General features: G+C 50.8%; 1 protein-coding gene across 4 annotated transcripts in view; it reads left to right on the plus strand.

Annotated features, from left to right (window-relative positions):
- Positions 1 to 18,288, plus strand: part of CCDC136 (coiled-coil domain containing 136) — a 42,950-nt gene extending 24,662 nt beyond the window's left edge. For 2 of the 4 annotated variants that reach the window (XM_060184197.1, XM_060184198.1), the window contains 10 exons: positions 149 to 304; positions 480 to 650; positions 1,396 to 1,575; positions 2,991 to 3,185; positions 3,666 to 3,893; positions 6,639 to 7,109; positions 7,405 to 7,626; positions 8,479 to 8,754; positions 10,032 to 10,349; positions 17,938 to 18,288. In XM_060184197.1, coding sequence (XP_060040180.1) covers positions 149 to 304; positions 480 to 650; positions 1,396 to 1,575; positions 2,991 to 3,185; positions 3,666 to 3,893; positions 6,639 to 7,109; positions 7,405 to 7,626; positions 8,479 to 8,754; positions 10,032 to 10,349; positions 17,938 to 18,045 — 2,325 coding nt within the window. In that variant the 3' untranslated portion in view covers positions 18,046 to 18,288. Of the gene's footprint in view, positions 1 to 148; positions 305 to 479; positions 651 to 1,395; positions 1,576 to 2,990; positions 3,186 to 3,665; positions 3,894 to 6,638; positions 7,110 to 7,404; positions 7,627 to 8,478; positions 8,755 to 10,031; positions 10,350 to 13,134; positions 13,242 to 17,937 lie in introns of all 4 variants that reach the window. The other 2 variants (XM_060184199.1, XM_060184200.1) reach the window with 2 other exon arrangements.
- Positions 18,289 to 18,592: the final 304 nt, after the last annotated feature.

The following is an 18,592-nucleotide window of genomic DNA, read 5'->3' on the forward strand; positions in this document are numbered from 1 at the left end:
CAGTCAGTGCTGAGCATCTGCTTCAGAGGAGAACCTCAGCCAATCATGGGAGTCCCTCAAGATGCTTCTCTCTGCACCCATCTATAGAAGGAGACTTGCAGATTCTTGGGGGTAACCTTTCTGCTCCCCCCCACACTCCCTGCCACAGAACGAGGAGCTGAAGAGCAGGCTCTCTGTCCTGCAGAAGAAGTACGATGTGAGCCAGGATGAGCAGAACGAGCTCCTGAAGACGCAGCTGCAGCTTCAGTCTGAGCTCCGCGAGCTCAAGGTCAAAAACTCAGTGGCAGAGTGCCAGGCAGAGAAGGTAATGGTCCCCAGTAGTCAGGGCAACTCAGGTACCTGCCCAGAGGCAGCAGGGGGAGAGAGCAGAGTTGAAGCAGGGAGAGGTCAGCTCTCAGACTGGACGAGGTTCAGCATGCCTCGGGCAGAAGAGGTCAGGGGTGACTGATCGCACCCTCCCCGGGCTACCTTGGCTGTAGGAGTTACATTGCCGGCTCCAGAGGATGCAGCTCCAGTACCAGAACACCTTATGTGAGAAGGACAAGCTGAAGGAGACACAGCAGCAACTGAAAGGGGAGCTACGATGCCATGAGGCTGAGGTCCAGCGCCTCAGGGACCTGGTGGCCTCCTTACATGACACTAATGAGAAGGTAACAGAAGCAGTGGGCATGGCCAGAGTTTTGTGGGCTTGAACTACTGAGGACGGGCACAGAGAAGTGCTTAGGAGAAAGATGGACTCTGAAACTCATGATGCATTTAGCTTCTTTTGATAGATTGACTCTATGTGGTGCTGGGTAATGGATCTAGAATCTTCCACATGCAAGGTACCACTGAGCAGCCTCCTAGGCCCAATTGGCTATTTTTTTATTATTATTTTCTTTATTTAATATTACAGAGGCAAACTGAGAGGGGAGAAATAAAGAGAGAGAGTAAGACACCTGCTTCACCACTCATAAAGTTTCCCCCTTTAGCAGGAGGGGAATGGGGGTTTGAACCTGGGGTGCTTGTGCATATTAATGGATGTGTTTAAACCAGGCATACCACCGCTCAATCCCCTGATGGCTATTTTTGTTATTGTTTGGGAGGGGAAGAGGAAGAGATAGACAGAGATTGATAAGAGATAGCACAGCACTGCTCCAGCAGCAATGGCGCACCCCAAGCCAACACTGTCCTTGGTGCTGCTGTGTAATGCTGGGGCCTGAATCCAGAGCCCCATGCATAACAAGATGTGTGCTCTCCAGAGCCTTACCTCCTGGCCTTTGTGCTGAAAAATCAGCCTGTAGAAAGAGAGGTCCTTTCTGTCCCTACCTCTCCAGAAGGGACCAGTCCATCTCAGATAGCCTGCAGAGCCTCAGGCTGACAGCTGGCCTGCCCTCCCTGCCCTCCCCACCCCAGAATGAGCAGCTCTGCGCCCAGCTTCAGGAGGTGAAGCACCTGTACCAGTGCAGCACGGAGGAGCTGGAGAGGCAGAAGCACATGTTTGACCAGCTTGAGCAGGACTTCCAGCTCTGCCAGGAGGAGCTGACACAGCTCAAATGCTCCCAGTCAGAGGACAAGATCAAGTGCACTAACAAGGTAATTGTGGCGAGGAGAGGTGAGCTCCCTGGATGGACACAGAACCCTATGCTGTTAGTTTGATACAGCTTTCTCCACCTCCCTGCCCCAGGTGGTGACCTGAGGCTGGAACCTGGGCTGTCGTGCATGGTGGCATGTCCATTCTATGGGGTATTAAAAAAAAAACACTCCAGCAGTTTTCCCTACCAAGCTACATCCTTCCTGAACTTCCTGCTCAATTTAGGGGCCTAGGGGACCCCTGAATTTTTTATCCCCTCCTCCCCAGGGATAGAAATTATGAGAAGGGGGAGTCGGGAAGTAGTGTGGTGGGTTAAGCACACGTGGTGCGAAGCACAAGGACTGGCATAAGGATCCTGGTTCCAGTCCCCGGCTCCCCACCTGCAGGGGAGTCGCTTCACAGGCAGTGAAGCAGGTCTGCAGGTGTCTATCTTTCTCTCCCCCTCTCTGTCTTCCCCTCCTCTCTCCATTTCTCTGTCCTATCCAACAACGCCATAAATAACAACAACAATAATAACTATAACAACAATAAAAAACAAGGGCAACAAAAGGGAAAAATAAATAAACATAAAAAAGTTGAAAAAAAAGAAATTTTGAGACTGGATAGGCTTCCTGGTCTACAGAACCAGCTTCTTCTTTGGTTATAACTGAAACAGCACAGGGATTAGCTTAATATTAGAAAAATTCAGGTTTGAGACAGACAGATGATTTAGTTCTCTTCACAGCTTCAGCAATAGCTCTTACTCTTCTAAAGGCTTTAAATGATGATTATGAGGGGGGTCTGGTGGTGGTGGACCAGTTGAGCACCAGCTGAGCACATACACTATGGTGTGCAAGGACCCAAGTTCAAGCCCCCAGGTCCCCAGCTGCAGAGGAGAAGCTTCACAATTGGTGAAGCAGGTCTGCAAATGTCTCTCTCTCTCCCCCCTCTATCTCCTCCTCCCCTCTCAATTTCTATCTCTAACCCATAAATAAAATAAATATCCAATAAAAAATGAGACGCAGGATGAAGTGTAGTCCTCTTTCATAAAGGGTGTGATCAGGTATAAAGCCACCAGGGGAAGGAGAGGGACAGGAAGTAGCATCCCAGCAGGGGGAGAAGACATGCATCAACTGGAAGGAGAGGAAAGTGAGAAGGGCAGGGGCACTGATAACATTCTCCAGCCACCTCCGGAAAGAGCTAGAATTGACACAGCAGTCCCAAGCAGCCTGCTGGGGCTCCCCCATGCAGCATCTAGGCCGACATGATGGCTTGGGGTGGAGTGTTCAGGTCTGCCCAGGCTGACCACAAAGAGGGAGACCGTGGTGAACTGCCGAGATTGGAGGACCCCCGGGGGCTCTGCCAGTGGAGAAGCAGCGGAGGGCCTACCAGGCATAGTAGCCCTCCCCTCCCCTCTGCGCCCGCCTCCCACCTGTAGTGTGACGCACTGCTGTACAAGCTGACAGAGCTGCAGGAGAAGTACAAGGCCAGCCAGAAGGACATTGCGGACCTGCAGATGGAGCAGTGCCAGCTCCTGGAGGAGCAGCGGCGGATGCAGGAGGAGCAGGGCCAGCTGCAGGAGGAGCTGCACAGGCTCACAGTCCCTGTCCCCAAATCTGGCCTCCTTCACAAGGTAACCACAGCCAGAACAGGCCATTGACTGATGAAGAAGCTGCTTCCAGAAGCTTCCTGGGTGGGACTGGATCTAAGAGAAAGAGAAAGATTTTGGTGGAGAGCAAAACCTTTTCTTTTCTTACCCAACCCCTCCTTTGCTTTCTCACCAACCTCTTATGACCAAACAGTTAAGTCTAGCAAATTAGGGTTTTCAATCACAAACTTCATCTCCACGCTGGCAAATATATCTGCCCGGCATTTTTTTTCTCTCTCTATTGAGTCCATTTGGAGACAAGGTCATGGTGCAAAGCTCTTCGTAAGCTACAGGATAGATCCAAACATGCCATCACTGCTAATCCTCTTGAAACTTCCAGAGAGAGACTCCCCGCTGTCTCAGAGCCAACAGAGGTCCAGAGGGAAGGTTCCGGAAGAAAAGGGAAACGGGTCCTTCCCTGTAACCACCACAGCCTCCGCCCCTCCCTCCCACTCTGCCTCACAGAGCCAGCAGCTGCTGCTGAAACTCCAAGACCTGGGTGAACTGCAGCTGCTGTACAAAGGCATGCAGGAGGAGCAGAAGAAGCTCGTACAGAACCAGGAGAGCGTGTTGAAGGAGCAGCTCCAGCTGCACCAAGAACTGCAGGCTTTCAAAGACTCGCGTTTCCGGAGTGTGCTAGAGAGTCCTGAGGAGTCGAGGGTGTCCAAGAACTTCAAAAGTGGGCAGATTAAGGTAACGGAGGCAGCAGGCAAGGAGACCAGGCTGGGGCCCATAGCCTAGTGGTGGTGGGGCCTCCCCAGCACAGTCAGGGTGCAGATGGCCTGGCTGGCCAGGGAGGAATACAGGTGGAGCCAGAGCCTGGCCCTCATCCAGCCAGAACCTCTCCTGAGCTTGTTCAGATGTGGCTTTCGATGTGGCTAAGACACTCACCCACATGAGTGCCCACCGAAATTCCATGAACACAGAAACTGGGATGGTGTGGGGGTCTGGAACTTCCTGGTAAGATCATTTGGTCCCTGCAACACGGTTTTTCCCCTACATGTCTGGTGCCAGTCTAGTAATCTGTTCAGATGCCTTTAGATCAACTGAATGTGGTCTCTCTCTCTTTCTCTGTCTCTCTGTCTCTCTCTCTCTCATTCGCCATCAGGCTTATCATGAGGGCTTGGTGCCTGCATGATGACTCTTATCACTCCTGATAACTTTTTCCCTTCTTTTTCTTTCTTCATTTTTGATAGAAATAGAAATTGAGAGGAGGGTAGGGAGAGACACCTGTAGCACTGTTCCAGTACTTGTAAAGCTTCCCTTCTGAAAGTCAGGACCAAGGATTTGAGCCTGGGTCCTTGTGCATTGTAACGTGCACTCTACCAGCTGTGCCACCACCCAGCCCCTCTGAACACACCTTCTCTTTCTCATGAGCTGGTCATAACTGAGAAGTGCACTTTTCAGTGACAGGAACTTATACCCTGTCAGGTTGCTATACTTGAGGCAACTCTGGGGATATTACTTTCCTGGGAGAGACTGTCTTCCAGGTCGGTGTTTTGATATGGGCTAGACCATCTCCATGGGCACTCTGGTACTATTAGGGGGCAGGCGTTGGGGTTGGAGCAAGGAATCTCAAGCACCAGCAAGTGGCCACACTTTGAGCCCACACCCATGGAGATTCCGTACAGCGTCTTTGGGGCCAGAGGGACAAATTGAGTCCCAGGTCTCAGCGTGGATGAGTCAGAGCAAGTGAGCAGTCTCACTAAGACTGTACCTCTGCAGGGGTCAGATGGTGGCACACCTGGTTGAGTCACAGACATTATCACGTGCAAGGACCCCACCCATAGGGGAAACAACTTCACAAGCAGTAAGGCAAGTTGGCATATGTTTATCTATCTTCCCTTCTTCTTCTACTTCTACTACTTCTCTTCCTCCCCCTCCTTCTCTCTCTCTCTCTCTCTCTCTCAAACTATTTCTGATAGATCTTATTTATTTATTTATTTTTACCAGAGTACTGCTGTGGCTTATGGTGGTGTGGGGGATTGAACCTGAGACTTTGGAGCCTCAAAACATGAGAGTCTCTTTGCATAACCATTATGCTATCTACCACCCCCCTCTTCTCTTCCTCTCTATCTACTCCTCTCTCCTCAATTTCTCTCGGTCTTATACAATAAAAAGATAGAAAGAAAAAAAAAGGAAAATGTGGCCATTGGGAACAGTGGATCTTGGTGGCAGTAGTGAACCCCAGTGATAACCCTAGTGGCAATTAAAAAAAGAACAACTAGGTCTCTCCATTCAGATACTGTTTTGCAGAGGGAGACCTAGGGAACAGCAGAAATGCAGGAGGGTTTGGTCAGAAACTAGAGCTATCAGCTATGCAGGCTAAAAGCCTAGCTTACTTGGAGGCCAAGAAGTAAATATTTTCTTAAGCAATCAGTCTCATCCTACATCAGCAACCAAGAAGCCAGACCCAGCATGCCTGGGGAATCTTCCCTGGGGGCCAGAATCAGAGTGGGGGCTGGAGGGACCTGGAATCACAGCAAAACCTCAAGTCCAAGTTCACTGCCTGTGGGGAAAGCATTTCTTCTATGTGCACACTCTGGCCAGGGCTACTTTAGAACTGCAGGGAAGGCCCAGGCAGTGGTACATCTGGTAGGCACACACATCACCATGTACAAGTACCCAGGTTCAAGCCCCTGTTCTTCACCGGCAGGGGGAAGCTTCATGAGCAGTGTAATAGTGCTGCAGGTGCCTCTCTGTCACACTCCCTCTCTACCTCTCCCTCCCCTCTCAATTTTTCTCATTCTTGATCCAAAATAAAATAACTGCTGGCAGAGGAGAAGGCTGAGCCTAAAGACCAATGTAGCAGGTACCTCTGGCTGAAGAGAGAGAGAGCCAGGGAATCTGAGTGTTTCTATCTGTTTAAGAGAGAGAGAGAGAGAGAGAGAGAGGGAGAAGGAGGAGGAGGAGAGCTAGAGAGAACATGGGGTGGGGCTGGGCTGGGCGGTGGTGTACCTGGTGAGCATGCACACTTCAGTGTGTGAAGACCCAGGTTCAAGCTCCCAGTCCCCACTTGTAGGGGGAATCTTCATGAGTGGTGGAACAGGGCTGCAGGTATCTCTCCCTCTCTGTGCCCGCTCCCCCTCTCAATCTCTATTGAAAATAAATAAAACATTTTTAAAAAAGGCAAGTGAGAGAGGCAGAGAAACAGAGCTCTTGCTGGGAATCCAACGCTGGACCTCATAAACAAGAGTCCAAGGTTTTAGCCACTATACCACTTCTCAGGCCACCCCAAATGTTTGAGACCCAGTCAGTACTGCTCCAAGGAGAAAAGGTTGCAGAAACAGAAACAGGAGTCCAGGAATTGAGGTGTGTCTGTCCTTGGGTGGGGGTGGTATTCCTCCACTGAGCAGAGACCTGTGGAGCCAGCTGGGCTGCTGGCGGAGTGACCTCAGTGGAGTAATGGCGGCGGGTGTCTCCACCCGCTCCCCGCAGTCCAAGGTGGTGATGGCCCAGATGCAGGTACTGCAGGAGCTGTACCAGTCCAGCCAGGCCGAGCAGGAGCTGCTGCAGCAGGAGCAGGGCCGCCTCCTGGAGGAGCGCAAGAGGCTGCAGGCCGACCTGCAGCTGTGCCTGGAGGAGATGCAGCTGCTGCAGGAGCGCTCGCCGTCCATCAAGATGAGCCTGGAGTCCCACTGGAAGAGCTCGGGCGGGGCGGTGGAGTGCAAGGACAGCTTCCACCGCAGCTATGTCAGCAGCCAGGTCAGCGAGGAGGCCTTCCTCCGCAGCTACGACAGCAGCACCAGCGTCCTCGAGCCATGTGACAAGGGCAGCTCGCGGGCCAGCTGCAGCAGCAGCAGCGTCGCCTACAACCGGAGCTACCGCAGCAGCGCCACCTCCGACCTCTGCCACAAGAGCTACTGCAGCAGCCTGGACGACGAGCCTGCTGAGCCCGAGGACATGGAGGTAACCGAGGTCCGCCAGCAGGGGGCGGGCAGGCTCCGAGCCCCCAGATGGGCAGGGTGGTCACAGCCGCGGCCAGAAGGAAGTGGGGCGCTCTATGTGGCCCCTGGTGACCCCGCCCTGATGCAGCCCCCCCCCCACTCTACTCGACGACAGTTCCGCCACGCATTCTCAGGGCTCTTGATGAGCAGGAAACGGAGTGCATTCCCACTCCATCACCCCACCCCACCCTATCCCATCCCACCCTACTCCACCCAATACACAGCTTCAAGGGCCTGTCAGACCTTCCCGTCCACAGAACTTCGAGGAGACAGTGGCCAAGGTGCTGACTAAGCTGCAGGGGGTGCAGGCACTGTGTCAGCTCAGCCAGGAGGAGCACGACGCGCTGCAGGGGCGCATGCAGGCGTTGCTGGAGCTGCAGCGGGGACTGCGGGAGGAGATGGACGTCTGTGAGCGCCAATTCAGGGAGTGCATGGAGTGCCTGGAGAAGCCTACTGGTGGCGACAAGGACAAGAACGAGGTAACAGCCGCTGCCCACAGGGAAGCAGGGAGCTTGGAGAGCCACGGGAGCACTGGACAGGATGGCTAGCTCAGGCTCAAGGGAGCACGGAGTTGCCCTATTCTTGGACGGCGGACTGAGGGGACCGCCCGGGAGGCTGCACAGTCAGCAGCGTCATCGATGGATGCTTCTCAGATGCCCGCCATGCTGGCTGGGCCCTACTCATCAAGACGCCACTCTGTCTCTGTCTGCACAGTGTCCTCTTTCTCCCTTTGCTGCTTCTATTCTATTCCCTTTTTCACTCTCTCTTTCCATCTCCCTGTCCCACTCTCCAGCTCCCCAGCTCTGCAGCTCTCTGTATCTGAGCCGTAGTCTTTCATCAGCTTGTTTCCTCTGGTTTTCTGCACACGCCTGCTTGTCTCTGCAGCTAGACTGTAAACCCCTCCAGGCCAGGGCCCTGTCTCTTCCATCTCCCCCTCCTCTTCCCTTCTTCCTCCCCTTTCTTCTCTTCCTCCTTACTCCTCCTTCCTTCTCTTCTCCATATCCTCCCTTCTCCTCCCTCTTCCTCCTCCTTCCTTCCTTCTCCTCTGAGAACGGAGTGAGTCAGACATGTTGTCTGGGACCCGGAGCAGGTCCACAGGGCAGGGGCTCACTGTTCCCAGCCATTGAGTTAGAAGTAGAGACACCATCAAACTGGGGAGAAGCTGTTCGTGAAGGGGCCTCAAACTTTACATCCAAGACTTTATGCTTTCTCCATCATCCACCTGCCCAGGGCTCCCTGGGGACATCTCTGGGTAGCCATTCCCCACTCCTAGGCTGGGCCCAGGCACAGGGGTATGGGTGACTGCCCCACACCCTGCCCACTGCCCACAGATCAAGGATCTGCAGGTGAAGCTGCGGGAGCTGCAGCTGCAGTACCAGGCCAGCATGGACGAGCAGGGCCGGCTCCTGGCGGTACAGGAGCACCTAGAGGGGCAGCTGCAGTGCTGCCAGGAGGAGCTTCGGCAGCTCAGAGAGAAGCGCGCGCCAGAGACTCGGTCCAAGAACAGCCACAAGAACATGAACAAGAATGCCAACTCTACCAAAGAGGTGGAGAAGGAGAACAAAACCAACCCGGGCAGGGCCAAGGCCGGCCCGGAGACCGGCAAGGTGAGTGGAGGCCTCAGCGACCTCCTCACCTTCACTTCAGCTGGTTCTTTGGAGAGAAGCTTCTAGAACTGCTGAGGCATCTAGGGTGTTCCAGTGTAGTTAAAACGTGCTCCTCTTCGTTTTTTTTTTCACCATGTGGAGTTCAGGAGTGTGGAGTACAGACCATGCCTCACACCTCACACCCCATACCCCACTTTGAAGGGACAGCCTCAAAGCATCCTCACCCCAAGATTGCACAGTCCAGACAGCCCAAACCTATTTTTTGCAGCCCCTGTGCTTCCTGGGTCACATGCCTATAAGAAGCACCAAATGGCAAGAAAGAGGGATTTACTGAAGATGGTTGTGTGCTGGGCTGAGCGGCCCAAGTTTGAGCCTGGGCGCCACATGAAAGGTGTTAAGGCACCTGAAGCAGCTCCAAGCTGTGGTGTCTCTCCTTCCTGTTTCTCTCTCCCTTTGAATGAAAAGGCAGCCCACCGCAGTGAAATTCCACACGTGTGGGGCCTGCAAAATAAAAATAATAATAATTGTTTTCAGGGGCCAGGCAGTGGTGCACCTGGTTAAGTGCACATAGTACTAAACGCAAGGGCATGTGCAAGGATCCGGGTTCGACCCCCCCCCCCCAGCTCCCCACCTGCAGTGGGGATGCTTCACAAGTGGTGAAGCAGGTCTGCAGGTACCTATCTCTCTCCCTTCCTCTTTATCTCCCTCTCCTCTCTCAATTTCTCTCTGTCCTATCCAATAAAAATGGAAAAAATGGCCACCAGGAGAAGTGGATTCATACTGCCAACACTGAGCCCCAACAATCACCCTAAAGGCAAAATAAATAATAATAATAATTGTTTTCAAAAGAGGCCACATGGTGATACACCTGGTTGAGAATACATGTTAACCATGTTCAAGGAGCTGGGTTCAGTTACCTGCAGGGGGAAAGCTTCACTAGCAGTGAAGTAGTGTTGCAAGTTTCTCTTCCCTCTGTTTCCCCCATTCCTATCAATTTCTCTGCCTGTCTCTATCCAATAAATAAATAAATGAAGTATTTATTTTTTAAAAAGTTAAAAATGGAAGCAGTTGTACTTGAGCAGGCAGGAGGGTTAGGCTGGGAAAGTGTGGCCATAGGAAGGTAGGAAGTGGCAGCTGGATGGGTGAGAGAGTTCAAGCCTCTGTCAATTTGAAAACTGAATGGCCCCTGCGAGGCTGGTAGACTCTGTACTGTGAGAGGGTAGGGGTTCCCCCAGGTAACAGTGGCCCCCCCCTCCTGCCCCTGATCCATCCCACAGAATATGGAGGTGGTGCTGTACTACAAGGCCCCCTGCACCGATCTGAAAAACATAGCAAACAAGCAAAATGCCGAGGGTGGGGATGCGAAACCGGAGCAGGACAAGAACCCGGAAGAGCAGGACAAGAACCCGGAAGAGAACATCCACAATGATCCAGGCGCTGGTTTGCCAAGTCAGGTCCATCAGGCAGGGAATCCAAAGCCCTCACTCCATGAGGACCAAGATGACTGTGGAGACAAAGAGAACCAAGAGACCTGCGACGACTCTTGCCCTGAGACTTCGGAGGAGAACCCCCTCAAACTTTCTGACAGCAAAAAGGTAAACAGGAACCTCAGGCCCCGTCAGGTGGGAGATGGACTCCAGCCGGAGGTGCCCCAGCACACAAGGGTGGCTGGGCACCCCATGGATTGCCAGGAGTTCCAAGAAATGCAGCCGGGCTTGGAGAGGGGTCTGGCCTGTAGGAAATGGGGCTTAGGCCCAGTGCACATAGTGGGCGCCAAGGTGGGAATCACGACTCTGGCTTTCGGGGGTGCAGGGGATTGAACCTGGGACTATGGAGCCTCAGGCTGGAGAGTCTGATTGCATAACCATTATACTATCTACCCTGCCCCCTCTCCTTCATTTTCCACAGTGCCCTAGATACAAAGTTCTCTCTGTCTCCCCTTTGTGCTGAACTGAGGACAGTGACAGTTCAAGGTCATTTCTGTCAACCTGAGCAAGACTCACAATTATCCATGCTGTTGATTTGGCCCTTACACACACACACACACACACACACACACACACACACACACACACACACACACACCATGTCTGCAGTGAAGTCCAGAAGGGAAGGCTAGACTTTCTGTGCTTCAGGGCGTGAGGGAGGGGAGTGGGCTGGTCAGGAATAGCCATCATCATTTAAAGCCTTGCAGTCAGTCAGTGCTGTTGGGACAAGGTGTGAGCCCTCCCAGCTAGCTCTAAAGACGGAGAGTCCTGGGCTATCACCAGCTACACAAAAGCATTTTTATCTTTTTTACAACCAGCAGGACTCTGCTCTCTCAGAAGTTAGCTGGGGACCTGGGTCCTGCAAGAATTAAAGGAGGCCAGTAGTGGCATACCCAGTTAAGCACACACATTACTATGTACAGGGACCTGGGTTCAAGCCCCAGCTCCTCCACTTGTAGGGAGGACACTTTATAAGTAGTGAAGCAGTACTGCAGGTTAGGGTCAGTCTCTCTCTCTTTCCTTCTCTCCCCCCCTTCTCTCTCTTTCCTTCTCTGTCTCCCCCTCCCCTCTTCATTTCTCTCTGTCCTATCAAATAAAAAGAAAGGAGAAGGGGGCTGGGGGTGGCACACCTGGTTAAGTTCACACAGTACCATGTGCAAGGACTCAGGTTCTAGCTCCCACTCCCCACCTACAGGGGGGATACTTCGCAAGTGATAAAACAGGTCTGCAATTGTTTCTCTTTCTCTGTCCTTCTCTCTATTTCCCCTCCCCTCTCAATTTCTCTGTCCTATCCAATTAAAAAAAGGGGGGGGATGGTCAATGGGAGCAGTGGATTTGTTGTACAAGTACCAAGCCCTGACAATAGTCCTAGTAGCAATTTAAAAGAAAAATAATTTAAGGGTCAGGCTATGATGCACCCAGTTGAATGTATATTTTACCATGTGCAAGGACCCAGGTTCAAGTCCTTAATCCCCATCTATGGGGTGATGCTTCACAAGTGGTAAGGCAGTGCTGCCTGTGTCTTTCTCTGTGTATATCTCCCCCTCCTCTCTTCAATTTCTCTTTGCCATACTAAACAGAATAGAAAGGAAGGAAAAAAGAAAAGAGAGAAAAAGATTACTGCTGGGAGTGGTGGGTTTGCCATACAGACACCAAACCCCAGTGATTAAAAGAAAAAAGAAAGAAAGAAAGAAAAGTAATTTATTGGGCTGGGAAGACAGCATAATGGTTCTTCAAAAGACTTTTATTATGCCTGAGGCTCTGAGGTCCCAGGTTCAATCCCCAGTACCACCATAAACCAGAGCTGAGCAGTGCCCTAGTGCTGAAAGAAAGAAAGGCAATAAAAGTAATTTTTGTATTTATTAACAAGAATGAGAGAACCAAGGCATCAGTCTGGCACATGTGATGCCAAGGATCGAACCCAGGATCTCATGTTTGAGTCTAGCACTTAATCCACTGAGCCAGATCTGAAATTTCTGACAGTTGATTTCCAGCACTACTCAGAGGCTAGCCTTCAGTTTTCCATCACCCTCAGGGCAGGGGGCAGTCACTTGAGTGTGAAAAGCCAGTAACCACAGCCGCTTCCCCGGCACGGCATTTGTTTGACAACCTGCCTTCACCCCGAACATTTTACAATGTGCTGATTCAGTGCCCAGTGGGTACATTTGTCCTGGGCACTGCTTGTCTGGACACCAGACTCGATTGTTTGTTTCTTTGTTTCCTGCTCCAAGTACATTCTCTGCATCTCCTGGCCATGTCTCCTTGCTGAGCCAGACCCGCATCTTCTATGGGCAGTTCTGCTGACCTGGACGGTACCAATTCCTTGGAGCCCCAGAACCAGTCCTTCTGCACTGCTGATTCATTTGAGTCGTGTTGTTTTGGGATCACAGCACCCAGAGGCCCCGAGACTTGAGCAGGTGGCCCAGTCAAGTGCTGAGGCCTGGCAGGAGACTGGCCCTTCCTGGAGTGACCCGAGAGTATTCACCCAACTCCTCAGTCAGCTGTGCTCCCTGTGGCTCCCTTTGCCCAGAGTTGCTGAGCTCATGGAAAGATCTAGATGCGGATAACTCCTGCTTGACCCTGGGAGGGGACTGGAGAGCCAGAAAACCAGCCTCACCAGCAGATCAGGACCCACACTGCTTCTGAACGCACCACCTTTTGTTTGTGTGTTTGTCCACTGTTTGCACCTTTGCAGGCTGCCTGTTGGCGGGCCCTGACCTGGGCCAGAAAAGAAATACTGACTTAACCTGATGTTTAACTCTTCTCTCTCTCTCTCTCTCCCTTTTGCTTTTCCATCTTCATTGTGTGTTGGGTCCATGTGTCTTTTCCTGCCACCTCTCATCCCCTGGATGCTCCTTGTGTGCACTCCTCCCTTTTTTTTTATTTGTGAAAGTCCCCCCCTGCCAGCGACCCCCCCATCTTCTCCTTGCCTCTCGTCGGCCTGGTGGTCATATCAGCGCTGCTCTGGTGCTGGTGGGCAGAGACGTCCTCCTAACACAGGTATGATGTCCAGTGTCGCACCTCTTTAGGAACAGAGGGTGCAGGCTGCCGAGGCCTCACCTTGTCCCCTTTCCTCTTGGCTACTGGTGTCTTGCTTTCATGGCTTCCTGACAGGTGACACTGGGGACTGAGCTTTAGGCTTTTCTGGGGGGGGGGGGGGGCTCCTGCGCAGCTGATGCATCTCAGACTTTTGTAGGCCAACAGGAACTGGAGTCTTTGTTCTTGTTTTTGTATATATATATATATATATATATATATATATATATATATATATATATATAGTTTAATACTTTATTTAATATGATAGCACAGGGAAAAATTGAGAAGGGAGGCAGATAGATAGACAGAAACACTTGTAGCACTGCTTCACCACTTGTGAAAATTTCCCCCTGCAGGTGGGGACTGGAGGCTTGAACCTGGATCCTTGCACATTATAACATGTGCACACAACCAGGTGCACCACCACCCTGCCCCTCCAGTGCTGTTTATACAAGGACTGAAGCAGAAATGAACCTCCCCACCCCTCACACACATAATAATGTGCTTTGCACTGGAAAATGGTCTGGTGCAAGCCTTCCGGTGTATAGCAAAACCAGAACAAGAAGGCCAAGAAGTGTTTTATAGTTTATCTCTCTATCCCTTTTGGGGTCAGATTTTACCACAATTGGCTTTGCAGGCTGGGCCTTCTAGAAAGAGTGTGGCTTTGAGGGGGACTCTCACTGTGCAGAGACAAGAATGCTCTCAGCCAGTCAATGCTGATGTGTTCTGGGTCTCTTCCAGCTGGCGCAGGTCCCTGTAATCTGGCCTGTCAACAGGATGACAAACACAAGAGAGGAGACAGAACATGGCTTTCTGGCCCAAAGTAGAGCCCTAGAGCCCTGGGCTTCCACTTGCCTTCTGGAATGCCACAGATTCTTTCTTTCTTTCTTTCTTTCTTTCTTTTTTTTTTTTTTTTTTTTTAAGATCTGTTGCTACTATTAATGTGAGAAACCAATCCATCACTCTAGCACAGAAGACTCCAGGAATCGAACCCGAGACATCATGTTTTCAAGTTCAGCACTGTAGCCACTGTGCCAACTTCTGAGCTACTGTTCACCTATTCCTTAGACTCTTCCTCCTGTCACTTCCTGCCCACCTCTTCTCACATCCCTACGAATTGGGTGTCAGACTCAACGTAGAGGTTCAGATTGGCATTTGCCCCCATTTTCTTTCTTTCTTTCTTTCTTTCTTTCTTTCTTTCTTTCTTTCTTTCTTTCTTTCATTAATTTATTTTTAACCAGAGCACCGTTCAGCTCTGGCTTATGGTGGTGTGAGGGATTGAACCTGGGACTTTGAAGCCTCAGGCATGAGACCCATTTTCTTTTCTCCCCTACATTCCATCCCCACCCCCAAACTTTCCTCTTTGGCCACTCTCCTTTCTTTCAAACAGTCCACCCACTTCCTACAAAGAGTGTGTGACTCCTTTAGTGAAAAGTGGTGTCTCCCTGTACCCATTCCCTCCCTCCTCATACTCCCAGATTTCTACTTCTCCCCCACCCCCCACACACTTTTTTTATTTGACAAAGAGATAAAAAGAGGGAGAGGGAGAGAGGCACACTCCAGAGCACTGCTCAGCTCTGGCTTATAATGGTGCTGGTGGGAATTGAACCTGGGAGCCTCAAGCCTGAAAGTCTTTTGCATAACCACTATGCTGTCTCCAAGCCCTACTCTCAGATTTCTATGTCCCTATATGAAAACCAAAGCATTCAGCTAGAATATTTGATCAATGCAAAGGCAACTAGATACGCAAAATTAGAAGGACCTCTGGGTAAGGGCGCTCTTGGGGGGAGCCTGTGACTCCCAGAGCCTGCCTGTTTCACCCAAGCTCCCCACCCAGAGTGGAGACAGGAGAGCAGAGTATTCCTGGCACATGGTTAGAGAACTATGTTGAGTCTGACCCTACTCTCTTTATTTTTTATTTATTTTCTTTTTTTCCCCTGACCACTGCTCAGCTCTGGCTTAAGGTGGTATGGTGGATTGAACCTGGGATCTGAGAGCCTCAGAGTCTTTTTGCATAACTACTATGATATCTCCCATGCCTTTATTTCTCCTCCTCTTCCTCCTCCTCCTTTTTTAATGAGTGAGAGTTACACAGAGAGAGAGAAACTAGAGCACTGCCCAGCTCTGGCTTACAGTTCCAGGGATTGAACCTGGGGTCTCAAGAGCCTCAGGCACTTTTGCAAAGCCAGTATGCCATCTCTCTGGCCCTGACTCTGCTTCTTAGAGGCTTGTCTCTCTGGGCAAAATGCACTTCTGAGTGCTAGTTTCTTCCAGTGTCAGCACCAGCACAGCATAGCAACAATGCCTGCTTTCCTCCATGTCCTTATGATGATCAAATCACACATATGAAAGTACTTCATAAATAATGCAACAAGAGCCTGCACTTCAACACCGCATTCCATATGTACCCAGCACCATGTAGATGTCAGCTCACCTAATCCGTAAAACCACCTGCCTCTAGCTGGTATTGCCATTGCTCTTTTATATGTGATAAAATGAAGGCACTGAAAAGTAAAATAACACAAGCTGGTGATGGTGAATTGGATTCTAAGGACTTATCATTAGCAACAGATGAAATGCCAAGCCTGTTTCCCCCGCTGTTATCTTTTCTTCTTTTGAGCAATATTCCTTGCTTGGTCCCCAGTAATCAGGGAGATAGCCTAATTCTTTCCCTGCAGCCTAAGGTCACATTCGCTCTCTAGATGACTCTACCGCATCCATGGCTCACAATCGTCTGTGTGTTATTTATTCCTAAACCCTTTGCACATGGTCTAGGTGAAGCATATTCTCCCCATTCTCTGTGTGCATTTCTCTCATCAGTCCAAAGGCAGAACTTCTCATCCATCCCTCCTAGGCAGAATCCATTGATGACTTGTGGCTTTTGGAATTTTTAAATAACCTTGACCCTGTGGTTTCAAACCCCCTTTGCCAGCCTCCCAGCACCCTCCATTATGCCGTCTTTCCCGCTCATTCTCCACCTAGTGGACGAGCGCTAAACCATAAGAGAAGTCATCTCTCCAGGATCTACCACTCACAGATCACTTCGCAGTCACCTCTCTCTTATCTTGTCAAATCCCTTTCCTTGGTGTGTCCAAGTAGTGAGCCCTTCTGCAAGGGGCCCCTCATGTACTGTCCCCCTTTGTCATGCCCACGCCAGTCCTTTCCTCCTCTAACCTAGAGTCTTGTTCCTGCCTGATTTTAAAGGCACCGGTTCTCATTACAGACCTTAGCTCTTTCCCCCTCTATAAACATTAGACTAACACTTTTACTGCAGTGCATTAGGGCATAAGCATCTGAGTGTGTAAATATTGTTTCCTAGCTCCTTTTCATTTCTTAGTGGCTGACTCTTTCTACCCATCTCCAACACTGTTTTCTTTTTACAGATATATATATACACACATATATATACACATATATATATATACACATATATATATATTTAAATTATCTTCATTTATTTATTGGTTAGAGGCAGCCAGAAATTGAGAGGAAAGGGGGCAATAGAGAGGGAGAGAGGGAGAGAGACACCTGCAACATTGCTTCACCACCCGCAAGCTTTCCCCCTGCTGGTCAGGACCAGGAGCTCCCACCAGGGATCTTGTGCACTCTAACATGTGCACTCAGCCAGGTGCACCAACGCCTGGCCCCACCAACACTATTTTCCTTGTCTGTTCACAGCTTCTGTTCTTCCTAGTAACAGTTCCTCCACATGTGGGGATTTTCTTCAATCTTTACAGTCAGCTTTGCATCCTTATTATTTATTTTAGCTCTAATGCACTCTTGGTAATAACGGGCTTATACTCCATTCACACCCAAAACCATCCTCTGTCAAGCATCTGACTCAAAACCCAACTGCCCACTCTCACATGATACGGTCAATTAAAAAAAACCGTAAAGACTGGGGCTGTTTTCCCTTGCCCAACACTTGACATGTGCCTGAATGACACCCTGTGCTGTCCCATGAATTGGCAGGATTTTGCCCAAGATGCTGGCAGGGTCTCGGCACAGCTCAGCGCACACTCTGATGGGCTAGACTTGAGAAGGTAGTGGACACCACCAGGGGGCTGGGCCGGGATTTCTTGGCCCCCAGCATTTCTTTGATGGACTCCCTCAGGTTTCCTAGGACCAGCATCATAGCTTGGGGATGCCTGATAAACTTACTGGCTGGTGCTCTCTCTTCACTCCCCTCTCTGTCCAGCCCCTTTTCTTCTTCCTTGACTTGGAATTAATTCATTCCCCTCCTTATTGCTAAGGAAACACCACTGCAGCTTTGAACAAACACCTGGGTTTCCCCTGAAATTTATTACATGTATTCAATCAATCCTTTCCCACTGCAGTTGTCTGCATCCTTTTTGAAGGCAGAACCAACCTGCTTCTCCACATGGTATCTTGTGTGCATGTTAGGGAGGCCCAGAGGCCAGGCTTCAGACCTCAAGGTGAGGTGCACGAAGGAATCTAGTGGCACCAGGGATAAGACCAGTGGATTCTGGTGGTCACCCAGGAGTTACAAAATAGAGAGGCTTCCTCATCCCTGTTGTTCCCAAGATTTCTCAGTGGCCCCAGCAGGTGGGGAATGAGGTGGGTGGGGGGGGGTTTCCTAGTATGGGACAGGACCCAGGGGCCAAGGCACTCATTCACCCTCTGTCTTGTTCCCCAGAATGTGTTCGGGATGTGGAAGCCTATGGTGTTCCTGGCAATCGCAGCCGTGGCGCTGTATGTGTTACCCAGCATGCGGCAGCAGGAGACAGACTTCCTCATGGAGTGACGGTGGCAGGCCAGGGGCCAGTGTGGAAGCAGGTTGCCCCCCATCCCCCTAGCAGCTATACCCCTCAGTTGTGGGCAGGTCATGCTGGGCCAGAGCCCCCAACCCACCCGAATATTCCGTGTGCCCCTATCTCTTCAGCCTCTGTCACCTGGGCTGGGACGGGCGTCTGGGAAGCCAGCAGCCTCCATTTCCTGCCCTGATGTAAGAAACTGGGTTCCTTGTGATTAAATAGCCACCAAATCACATGAGGCTCGGTGGCTGCTTTATTGGTTAGATACCACAAAACACAATGGAGTAGGAGACGGCAAAATAGCTAGTATGTTGCTTTACCATGTGCACGGCCCAGGTTTGAGCCTGGTCCCCACAGTACTAAAGGAAACTTTGATACTGTTCTCATGTTCTCTCTCTCCTTCCCCCCCACCCTTCAAAAAACAAAGCACAAACAAAAACTGGGTAGAGGGCAGAGGAAACAGCATAAAGGTTATGCAAACAAACTTTTATGCCTGAAGCTCTAAGGTCCCAGGTTCAATACCCAACATCACCATAA

This window comes from Erinaceus europaeus, unplaced genomic scaffold (assembly GCF_950295315.1).
Source record: "Erinaceus europaeus unplaced genomic scaffold, mEriEur2.1 scaffold_627, whole genome shotgun sequence".
NCBI lineage: Eukaryota > Metazoa > Chordata > Mammalia > Eulipotyphla > Erinaceidae > Erinaceus > Erinaceus europaeus.